This window comes from Taudactylus pleione, unplaced genomic scaffold (assembly GCF_031769625.1).
Source record: "Taudactylus pleione unplaced genomic scaffold, aTauple2 ptg000227l, whole genome shotgun sequence".
Classification (NCBI taxonomy): domain Eukaryota; kingdom Metazoa; phylum Chordata; class Amphibia; order Anura; family Myobatrachidae; genus Taudactylus; species Taudactylus pleione.
Window position 1 is genome coordinate 1,449,679 of NW_028284629.1, and position 12,211 is coordinate 1,461,889.

General features: G+C 48.5%; 1 protein-coding gene across 1 annotated transcript in view; it reads right to left on the bottom strand.

The window, feature by feature from the left end:
* LOC148517072 (RNA polymerase-associated protein RTF1 homolog) overlaps nt 1-12,211 on the bottom strand; it is a 134,856-nt gene that overhangs the window by 107,318 nt on the left and 15,327 nt on the right. The window contains exons 2-3 of the mRNA XM_088479167.1: nt 9,573-9,695; nt 1,016-1,166 (exon numbers count right to left, since the gene is read on the bottom strand). Coding sequence (XP_088335293.1) covers nt 1,016-1,166; nt 9,573-9,695 — 274 coding nt within the window. The remainder of the gene's footprint in view (nt 1-1,015; nt 1,167-9,572; nt 9,696-12,211) is intronic.

Here is a 12,211-nt window from a genome sequence, read left to right on the forward strand (position 1 = left end):
GGGACATGAGGTGCTTAATCTTGTAGTCTTGATGTTCTGTGGTTTTCCTGAAGTGTCCTGATCATGGAAGACTATCAGCACAAAGAGTTTTGTGCTTATACATAATTCTTAACAAGAACTAAAGTAACTGATCAATCTGCAATATTCCTGGAAGACTAGAAAAGCAATTTGAAGGCGGTTTTCCCTGTGAAACTTGAGTAGGCTTCAATGTTGTGCCACATGACAAAGTTTCTTCCATACATCGGAAATCAGCACAATCCAGCTATTTAGATTACATACAGATTGCTAGGTGGTCATCAAACAGCAACAACTGATTGTGCAGCTACTGTCAGCTCGAGCATACTCCACTCTGTGTCACCATGTCTGTCTGCCCATACTTATTAGACTGTAAGCTCCAAAGAGCAGGACCCTCTTCCATTTTGTGCTTGTGCTTCCCTGACCTATATTATCTTCTCCCAATTACCACATGGGTACTGAAGCTATGAGCTCACCCAGTGCTCCTATTGGGGGTATTTTGTTCTGCATATGCTGCAATAGCTTGTTTCCTATGTTCTATAATGTTTTGTACTGTAAGTCTCTGGAACTATTTTCGGGTTATGTTTGCGCGGTTTCTTTTTATATACTTTGTAAGGTGCTTTGGAACCCTTGTGGCGCCATATAAAGGTTAATAATAATGTTTGCAATGACGCAGTGCTTCTCAGGGGAGTTTTTACAATTATACCTTTTTAGCAGTTTGTTATTAAGAAAGTGACATTTGAAAACTAAACTATCTGAATACCATGGTATAGAACACCTTATAATAGCACAATAACAATGTTTACAATATGTCATTCAAAACAAACATGTTCCTGTGAAGGACTTTTGGCTACTATTGTACATTTGCTGGACGCATTTCCACAAATGTAAGGCGAATATTCCAACACAGTAAAGTGACACATACATAATGATAGCCCAGATGCCTCCTCACGCATGATACACTAAGATGTATTTTTGTGACCTGGTGTCTATTACTCACCTTCCTCAGGAGCAGAACTCTCCCCTGAGCTGTCCTTCCCGGAGCTGCCAGAGGAGGCTCCCCTGCTTGTTTGCTTCTTCATGGCCACTTTCTTTTCCAATCCTTTACCCGGTTTCCCTTTCTTTCTTTTTTTGGAACCACCGACAGTCCACTGAGAAAAACACAACAATCTCAAAATTCTGTGTACAATAAGAGATCATGTTATTACTGATTTGTCACCCAGCTATAACCAACTTCAGAAAAAGAAACAGAGACAGAGACAAATAGTTGTGCAACTTAGAGCACCAGTGATAAATGTATAAACAGTTATACAAACCCCAGGGGGTATATTTACTAACAAGCAGGTTTTTAGAAGTGGAGATGTTGCCTATAGCAACTAATCAGATTCTAGTTATCTTCTAGAACAGAGGTTCTCAAACTGGGTCCTCAGGACCCCAAACAGTGCTTGTTTTACAGGTCCTCACATAATCGCAAGTGCAATAATTATCTCCACCTGTGGATCATGTGTCAGTGAGTAATGAGTTCACCTGCAAGGTAATCTGGAAAAAGTGAACTGTGTGGGGTCCTGAGGACAGAGTTTGAGAACCACTGTTCTAGAAGGTGCTAGATAAATAAGTAGAATCTGATTGGTTGCTATAGGCAACATGGCCACTTCTATAAACCCACACTTCAGGAAAAAAAAAAATCTACTCTTGGGCGTATATTTACTAAACAAATGTTGCACTGAGACTAACCATCTACCCAAGTAAGTATAACCTAAATAAATTTTGTAATACTTTGCCAAGTGTCAGCGTACTGGGTTAAACATAACATATGTAATATTACAGGGAAAATAGATGTAATAAATTGTATGACTTCGGACATACACAAAGGGCCAAATTAAAAATATGTATAGAAGAAACAAATAGACGCAATGTCGTCATGGCGCATAAGACTTTAATCTTGGTAACTACATTTTACTAAAGCCAGGTAATATTCAAAATAAGTCCTATGATTATTTCATGAGGCTAAGCCAGAGGTTCCCAAACTCCGCCATTACGGTTCAGGTTTTAAGGATATCCATGCTTGAGCACAGTTGACTTAATTAGTCCCTCAGTCAATTTAATTTAACCATCTGGACTGAAGCATGGATATCCTTAAAAGTTTGACTGTAATGACGGAGTTTGGAAAACTCTGGGCTAAGCATTAGGTAGACAAAAACCAGTAAGTGCACCTCCACATACAGGGGGTGGGCAGGATGTTGCGCTGTCACAGAGAAATGTGTGCCTAATACATTCAATCAGTACGCCTCTTCCATTCAGCTCGCAAAGTGCCAGTAAGTGGGTATCGGGCGTCCGGACCTATTTCGGTGACTGCAGCACTGTCATAGGAGAACATAGTGTGGGGCAGTGTGGCAGTGAGACCTCAGTGAAACATTTGCTGGACACTGCCTTTCCTAGTGGAGTTGCCACCTTGGACTAAATATATGGAAACTGCTACAATGCAGGCAAACATTTATTTACCTATTTGTTTTTAAACTCTGCTTATAAATAATAAGTAGCAACCATTGGCACACAGATACCAATGATAATGAGGGAAACACTAAGCTATGCAAGGGAAGTAAAGCCATTTCTGAAACCATAGGTTGGCGAAACTAGCCATAAAAATGTAATGAACCATAATAACCAAGTACATTTCACATTTTTTTCTGCTACTGTTTAGAACAGTGATTTTCAACCTCTCTCAAGTGAACAAGATTTTAAAATTGCTAAGGCACACCATCAGTCCCTCACGGGAAAAAAAAACACATATTGGAATAGAACAGGGATGGGGAACCTCAGGCCCGGGGGCCGCATAAGGCCCGCGGGATCATTTGGCCTGGCCCTTGGAGCTCTATTCTGCTAGCCTCATCTGGCTAGCAGGGTGTCTAGAATGGCACAACGCAGCCAGAATCTATGCAGCAGTGCCACCTGGAGTGTCCTTAGGACACTTCAGACGGTCACACCGCTGCCCTTACAGCTCCCTGGAGCATCCTCAGGATGCTCCGGGCATTGCTGTCATCACCGGCGATTGTGGCCCTGCCCTATATAACGTCACATGCAGGGGGAATGGCCTACACCGGGCACATGGATAATGTTTGATATATCATAATGGCCCTCGGCAGAAAAAAGGTTCCCCAACCCTGGCCTAGAATAACTAACTTCATTGGATTGCGGACTATGATTAGATAGAATATGGTTAAATACAAGAACTAGTTAAGAGTTAAAAGTAGTAAATACCATCATCATAAATGTGAAACAAACTGAGGTTTAGCTTAAGGTGCATACACACGGTCAGATTTTTCCTTCAGATATGAACGATAACGATTTAAAAATTGTTCAGTCGTTCATATCTGAAGGAAAATATGAGATATGGTAAGAACTTACCCTTGTTATCTCTATTTCTACGAAGTCCATAGGGTTCCACAGGATACCTTGGGGTATAGGTGTGACGTCAGTCGCAGGGCACCAAAGAGTTAAGCTTTCAGCCTCCCAGGAAGCACTAGGTCCCCCTCCTATACCCCGCCCCCGGGCCAAGGCACCTCAGTTAGTTACCAAGCCATAGGCCGGAGGAGGAGAAGGAAGAGAGAGAACAAAGATCTGGACACATACAAGAATCACATTCTCACCAGAGGGAGACGGAAAACCGGTGACCAGAGCAAAGCCCATCTGCAGCACAGGTGCGACAGGGCGGGAGTCCTGTGGAACCCTATGGACTTCGTAGAAATAGAGATAACAAGGGTAAGTTCTTACCATATCTCATATTTTCTACTTCAGGGTCCATAGGGTATCCACAGGATACCTTGGGGATGTCCCAAAGCAGTATCCTTTAAGGGTGGGGACGCTCCTGTGCAGAAAGGAGAATCCGCCGCCCGAAGGAAGCATCCTGAGAGGCGAAGGTGTCAAACCTGTAATACCTCACGAAGGTATGGACAGAAGACCACGTAGCAGCCTTGCAGATCTGAACTGCCGAGGCACCACGTCGAGCTGCCCACGAAGGACCCACAGACCTAGTGGAATGAGCCTTCAGAGAAGGAGGGACCGGTAGGCCTTCATGAAGATAAGCTTCAGAAATAGCCATACGGATCCAGGCTGCCAAAGTTTGCTTTGAAGCAGGCCAACCCTTTTTACGGAAGCCAAAGAGGACAAACAAAGCGTCCGACTTCCTAAACGAAGAAGTGCGGTCAACATAAGTCCTTAAGGCCCGCACAACATCCAAAGAGGCCTCACCCACGGAAAGACCTGGTGAGTTAAAGGCCGGAACAACTATTTCCTCGTTAACATGAAACTGGGAAACAACTTTGGGAAGAAACTCGGGCCGAGTGCGGAGCACTGCCCTGTTCCCATAAAAAACCAAGAAAGGGGGTCTACAAGAAAGAGCCCCTAACTCAGAAACACGTCTGGCCGAAGCAATGGCCAGAAGGAAAACAGTCTTAGCTGTTAGCCATTTAAGATCCACTGAGCCCAGTGGTTCAAACGGCGGTCCTTGGAGAGCCCTCAGGACCACAGCCAAATCCCAAGGCGCCACAGGTGGAACAAAGGGCGGCTGAATGCGGAGAACACCCTGCATAAAGGTGCGCACATCCGGGATTGTAGCAATCCTACGGTGAAACCAGACAGATAGGGCCGAAACCTGTACCTTCAAAGAAGCAAGGCGAAGCCCATGATCTAGTCCCGCTTGCAGGAAGGCGAGAATCCGAGACAGACGAAACTCCCGCGGTGCATAACCTCTCGGTCGACACCACTGGAAGAACGTATGCCACACGCGATGGTATATCCTCGCGGAAGACGGTTTCCGAGCTCGTAACATGGTACGCACCACAGAGCTGGAAAACCCCCGGGACCTCAGCATGGCCGTCTCAACAGCCACGCCGTCAAAGACAGCCGAGTCAGGTCCGGGTGAAGGCAAGGACCCTGAGACAGAAGGTCCGGTCGTAGCGGCAACCGCAGAGGAATGTCCACGGACAGACCCTGAAGGTCTGAGAACCAGTGCCGTCTGGGCCACGCGGGAGCTATCAACAGGAGCGTCCCTCCTTCCTGTTTGAATTTCCGGATTACCCGTGGAAGAAGGGAGACCGGAGGGAACAGGTATGCGAACCGGAACGTCCACCGGACGGACAGAGCATCCACCAGAGACGCCCCTTCGTCTCTTGTGCGAGACCCGTACACCGGCAACTTGTTGTTGTGCCGGGACGCCATGAGGTCGATTTCTGGAAGACCCCACCTGTCCACCAGTAGTTGAAAAACGTCTGGGTGCAGGGACCATTCCCCCGGATGAACGTCCTGGCGACTTAGAAAGTCCGCCTCCCAATTGAGCACTCCCGGGATGAAGACCGCTGATATGGCCGGAAGATTGCGCTCCGCCCAAACCAGGATCCGAGAGACCTCTACGAGAGCCGCCCGACTGCGAGTTCCTCCTTGCCTGTTTATGTAGGCCACGGTGGTAGCGTTGTCCGACTGGACCTGCACCGGGCGACCCTGGAGAAACCGCTGTGCCTGCTGGAGAGCATTGAAGACCGCACGGAGTTCCAAGATATTTATTGGAAGCTCCGCTTCTGTCAGCGTCCACCTGCCCTGGAACAAGTGTGGACCCGAAACTGCTCCCCAGCCCGAAGACTGGCGTCCGTTGTCAACAGGACCCAATTTGGAACCCAGAACGGACGTCCCTTGTTGAGGTGGGTCGTCTGTAACCACCACGTAAGGGACAGGCGAACCTCCTGGGTGAGCACAACCATCTGGGACTTCAGAGACTGAGTCAGCCCGTTCCACTTGGACAGGATCAGGTGCTGCAGAGGTCTGGAGTGAAACTGAGCGTATTCCACCATGTCGAACACCGACACCATGGAGCCCAGTAACCTCATCGCCGAGTGTAAGGACACCCGGCGGCTGTGCAGGCAACTGCGCACCCTTGACTGTAAAGCAGAGATCTTGTCCTCCGTCACGAAGATCCTTTGCTGTCCCGAGTCCAATAAGGCTCCAAGATGCAGAATCCTCCGAGACGGGATTAGAGTGGACTTCTGCCAGTTGATTAGCCAGCCGTGCCGTTGCAGCAGTGCAATGGTCAGGTCCAAGTGGCGTAACAGGAGCTCTGGAGATCCTGCCACCAATAACAGGTCGTCCAAATACGGCAACATGCGGACTCCCTGCAGCCGCAGAGAAGCCGCCATGACCGCCATCACCTTGGTGAAAACACGTGGTGCTGTTGCCAGGCCAAAAGGTAACGCCCGAAACTGGAAGTGGTCGCTGCGGATTGCAAACCTGAGGAACTGTTGATGGCGCCAAAGAATAGGGACATGCAGGTAAGCGTCCTGTATGTCCAATGACACCAAGTAGTCCCCAGGTTCCAGCGCCAGAATGATGGACCGTAGGGTCTCCATCCGAAACTTCGGGACCCGCAAAGACTTGTTGAGTGCTTTGAGGTTGAGAATCGGACGATATGACCCATTGGGTTTCTGTACCAAAAATAGATTTGAATAGAAACCCTGGCCCCTCTGGGAGAATGGAACCGCCACTATAACTCCAGCCTGGAGCATAGTGTGCAATACCTTCCGCAGCTCCGTAGCCTTGTTCCGGTCTGATGGGAGACCCGTGGTGAAGAAGCGAGCCGGGGGTCTGTGCCGGAAGGAGAGGGCGTATCCGTGGGAAACCACCTCCAGAACCCAAGTGTCTGTCGTAGTGGTCGACCAACACTGGGCGAACTGTAGCAGGCGGTCTCCCACCCTGGGATCCCCCAAAGGGAGGCCCGGAGCGTCAGGCCGCAGGCTTGTCATCTGGCTTGGGGGCCGGACGTCTGGTACTCCATGCCTGCTTCCGGGGCTTGACCGATTTCTTAGGGCCAGCCTGTCGAGGAAACGACTGTGGTTTGGGCCTGCCCTGGGCCCTAGATGACCGAAAGGACGATGGTCCCGAACCAGAAGGAGCAGCGGCCGACGGGAGACAAGCAGATTTGGCTGCCGCCAGCGTGGCCACAATCTTATCCAGATCCGGACCGAAGAGAACTTCTCCGGTAAACGGCAACGCTTCCAGACCTTTCTTGGAATCTGCGTCCGCCTTCCAGGATCGCAGCCACAAGGTGCGACGAGCAGCTACCGCTGCTGAAGAAATTCTAGACACCAGAGTACTAATGTCTAGAGCCGCCTCGTTGATGTAGGTGGCCGAATCACGGAGATTGCCAATCAACTCCGCCTGTTCGGCCGGACAGTCGGATTCAAAAGAAGCCTCTAATGAATCCGCCCAGCGCTCCATCGCTCTGGCAACCCAGCAAATGGCCATAGCCGGCCGTGCTGCCCCCCCTGCAAGGGAATAAGCGGACTTCAGGCAGATTTCTACCTTGCGGTCCGTAGCATCCTTAAGGGAGGACATGGATGGCATCGGCAATGTGGCACTACGGACAAGACGGGTCACGTGAGAATCCACCTGTGGAGGGGATTCCCACTTAGCAAAATAATTATCCGCGAACGGATAAGCCACCGCCAGGCGTCTCTGCGGCTGGTATCTTTTGCCAGGTTGTTTCCACGCCTCCTCTAAATGGTCCACCAACTGACCCGAAAGAGGAAAGACTGTGGCATCGCCCTTCACATCTTTGAAAAAGGCATACTTAGATTTAGCCGCTGGGGGAACTTCGTCCTCAATCACCAAGGCTGTGCGGACCGCCCGAATAAGTCCAGGAATATATACTTTGGACTTAGCATCAGCGTCCTTAGTATGGAGAGGTTCCTGATCGTAAGGATCACGAATCTCCCCATCATCAGACGTCCCTTCGTCATCCTCATAAGGAGCGGACAGAGACGCCACCGGCCTTTTATGAGGCCGCATCACAGACTCCCCTTGCAACACATCCGACAAGTGCTGTACAGAACTCGTCAGGGAGTTAACCCACGCTGACTCCTGAGAACCCGGGAGTGGGGAAATAGGGAGACTGTGGGGTACCACCAATTGTCGTGGGAACCCCTGCATGGGTGACGACACCACAGACTGCTGGGACAAACCCCTCGGAGTAAACGCGGGCTGCGGAGCTAACTGGCCCACTAAAGCTGTTAACGCCTGAGCGAAACAAGCCCAGGGCGGCTCCTGTACCGGTGCTGTAACCGTAATAGGCCGCGCCATGGACAAACACTGCCGGCAAAGGCCCTCCGCGCTACCCTCCCCCTCCGCTAACGGTACTTTGCACGTGGTACACTGTAGCCGGAGGGGAAAATCACTTTCAGACATGATGGCACCACGTATGTGACCTCTCTCACCAATTAAGTATTAAATAGGCGAGAGACCACCCTGCAGCACCGCACCGCAAGGGCTTTAGCAGAAAGAACAGGGACAGTAATAAAGCTGACAGTTTAGAGAAGAATAGTTACAGGCAGCGCTAGCACAGTCACATACAATGCAGAGAAATAACAATTCCTGCACTAACAGCGCTGATCACTCAACTACACAGACACAGGGCCTGGTAGGACACAGCGCTGCATACACAGACCTGAGCCACAGCGGAGGAGAGGTATGCGGGGGGACCCAGACCACAATGCTTCCTTCCAGACTTCCAGCAGCGTTCACCATGCGTTGCAGAGAAGATGGCCGCCGAGGAGCAGAGAGAAGCTGGCCTGGGGGAGGAGCGCTGACACAGGACCAGTCAGCACAGTGCAGAGAGGGCTGTGTGCAGCGGGGGAGGCGCCGGCTGTGAGACAGGGAAGGCGCGCTCCCCTGGCATGCATTTAACCCCTGGGACGCCGCAGCGCTACCGCTCTGCTGCGGTCCGCTGTCCCAGGGGGTAGTGGAAGCGCAGGTTGGTCGCCTGGCTCCACGCTGCAGCCAGTCCCCAGGGAGCCCCCTGCCTGGGGACTTAGGACCATGTGATCAGCGGGGACCCACCGCGGGACCCCGCTGCTTACCTCTGTCCCCCTTGAATCCGGCCATGGTCCGGAGCATCTGGGGTCACCGCTAGCTGTGACCCCAGACGCCCACCAGCATCCCCGGATCAGTACCGGCGTTCTGGTACCGGCGGGGTGTAGGGAAGACAGCATGGACGTCAGGACTGACTGTCCATGCTGTTCATCCAGATGTGCAGCCACAGCTGCATGAAGAAAAAGCTTCAGGGGCTCTTCTAGCCCCCACTCCAACAGGTGCACCCGACTCCGGCCGGGCACCAAACTAAACTGAGGTGCCTTGGCCCGGGGGCGGGGTATAGGAGGGGGACCTAGTGCATCCTGGGAGGCTGAAAGCTTAACTCTTTGGTGCCCTGCGACTGACGTCACACCTATACCCCAAGGTATCCTGTGGATACCCTATGGACCCTGAAGTAGAAAATCTGACATATCTGACATGCCTGAACGATGGACGATCTACAATGCGCATTCCCATTTGTCAGATAACGATATCTGACATCTGATGTGTTTGCAGTCAGACTTGGACGATTCCATTCATTTTAATGCAGTCAAAAATCGTTCAATCGTTCAAAACTTTGGTAAAATCGTTCAAATCGTTCAATCGTTCATCTGACAAATCTGACCGAGTGTATGCTCCATTAACCTTAACCTGGTAATACTCACTTCATCATCACTGTCTGAGGTCTCAGATTCCGACGTAGCTGCTGCTGCTGCTGCCGGTTTGCTCACAGGCTGTTCCTTTTCTTCTGAATTATTTCTCTGACGCTTAGCAAGAAAAAGCAGCTCCTATAAAGAAGAAATAATATAAAGGATCATTTGAAATAGATGATGTGCCTGGGATTTATTCATTTATAGATACTGGTATGTTAAAAGTTTGTCCCTTAACTGCCTCACAATATGGTTTGTACCTGGATGTTTGTAATGTACCAGTGTCAGAGGAACAACAGTGACTACCCCCAACAAATGTTATATTCTAATGTGGTGCCCTCCCCTGAATAAAGGGAACTCTGCAAGTCCTATTGTGTGTATCCTCACAGCCAGGGGTTCTCAACATCAGACCCCAGGTATCCCCAGCAGGTCATGTTTGAGGATTTAATCATGCACAAATGAGTTCATTTATTTGCTGGATCAGTAATTAGCCCGCCTGCTTCCTCAGACAGAAATCCTAAAAACATGACATGCTGTGAAAGTGATACAGTGCCTTGCAAAAGTATTCACTACCCTTGGCTATTTACCATTTTTGTTACATTACAACCTGTTATTTATTTTTTTAATCTGAATTTTATGTAATGCATCTACACAAAATAGACTAATTTGGTGAAGTGAAATGAGAAAAAAAAAAAAAAAAATTATATATATATATATATATATATATATATATATATATATATATATATATATATATTCTTTATAAATAAAATTCTGAAAATTGGCATGTGTATGTAATCACTCCCTTTGCTACGAAGCCCCTCAAAAGTTCTGGTGCAACCAATTACCTTCAGAGGTCACATAAGTAGTGAAATGAAGTCCACCTGCGTGAAATCTAAGTGTCACATGATCTGTCAGTGTAAACACACCTTTTCTGAAAGGCCACAGAGGCTGCAACACCACTAAGCAAGAGGCATCACACCATGAAGACCAAGGAGCTCTCCAAACAAGTCAGGGACAAAGTTGTTGAGAAGTACAATTCTGAGTTGGGTTATAGAGAAATATCCAAATCTTTGATGATCCCCCGGAGCACCATCAAATCCATCATCATCAACTGGAAATTACATGGTACCACAACAAACCTGCCAAGAGAGGGCCGCCCACCAAACCTCACAGACCAGGCAAGGAGGGCAATTAATCAGAGAGGCAGCACAGAGACCAAAGGTAACCCTGAAGGAGCTGCAGAGTTCCACAGCAGAGACTGGTGTATCTGTGCATGTGACCACAATAAGCTGTACACTCCATAGAGCTGTGCTTTATGGAAGAGTGGGCAGAAAAAAGCCATTACTTAGTGATAAAAGTAAGAAGACACGATTTGAGTTTGCTAAAAGGCATGTGGGCGACTCCCCAATGTATGGAGGAAGGTGCTCTGGTCAGATTAGACTAAAATTGAACTTTTTGGCCACCAAGGAAAACGCTATGTCTGGTGTAAACCCAACACATCCCATCACCCCAAGAACACCATCCCCACAGTGAACATGGCGGTGGCAGCATCATGCTGTGGGGATGTTTTTCAGCAGCAGGGACTGGGAAACTGATTTGAGTCCAGGGAAAGATGGATGGTGCTAAATACAGGGATATTCTTGCGCAAAACCTGTTTCAGTCTGCCTGTGATTTGAGACTGGGACAGAGGTTCACCTTCCAGCAGGACAATGACCCAAAGCATACTGCTAAAGCAACACTCGAGTGGTTTAAGGGGAAACATTTAAATGTATTGGAATGGCCTAGTTAGAGCCCAGATCTCAATCCTATTGAGAATCTGTGGTCAGAGTTGAAGATTGCTGTTCACAAGCGGAAACCATTCCAACATGAAGGATTTGGAGCAGTTTTGCCTTGAGGAATGGCAAAAATCCCAGGGGCAAGGTGTGACAAGCTCATAGAAACTTATCCAAAGCGACTTGCAGCTGTAATTGCCGCAAAAGGTGGCTCAACAAAGTACTGACTTTAGGGGGGTGAATAGTTATGCACGCTGAAGTTTTCTGTTATGTTGTCCTAAATGTTGTTTGATTCACAATATAAAAAAACACAACTTCACAGCTGTAGGCATGTTCTGTGAATGAAATGATGCACACCTTCACACAATCCATTTTAATTTCAGGTTGTGAGGCAAAAAAACATGAAAAATGCGAAGGGGGTGAATACTTTTGCAAGGCACTGTATACAAACTAGGAATATTTGCCCTTTTGATGACAGTTTATTAGAGTACCATCTTCCTGCTTGTACCCTTTGACTACTCAATTGGTACCAATAGCTTATCTGTTCTCTGGCTGTCCTGAGGTTGAGCCCTGGGTCATTACACTCATCCTCCGTCCACTACAAAGTACAGCACTGGTCCAGAATTTATTTAGCAAATACCAGAGGTTCCCAAACTCAGCCCTCAAGGCACCCTAAAGGGGGGTACCTTGAGGACCGCGTTTGGGAACTTCTGCCATACACCAAATCCCATATTTTCTGACTGCCACACAGTCCAAAAATAATGTAAGTGAATGGACACATATACACACGTTCTACCACAGGTTTTCTTCCATCAATTCTGTCATAGCCAGCAGCATTTAGAAATATGGACACTTTGTAAAATACAATGGAGATTTATT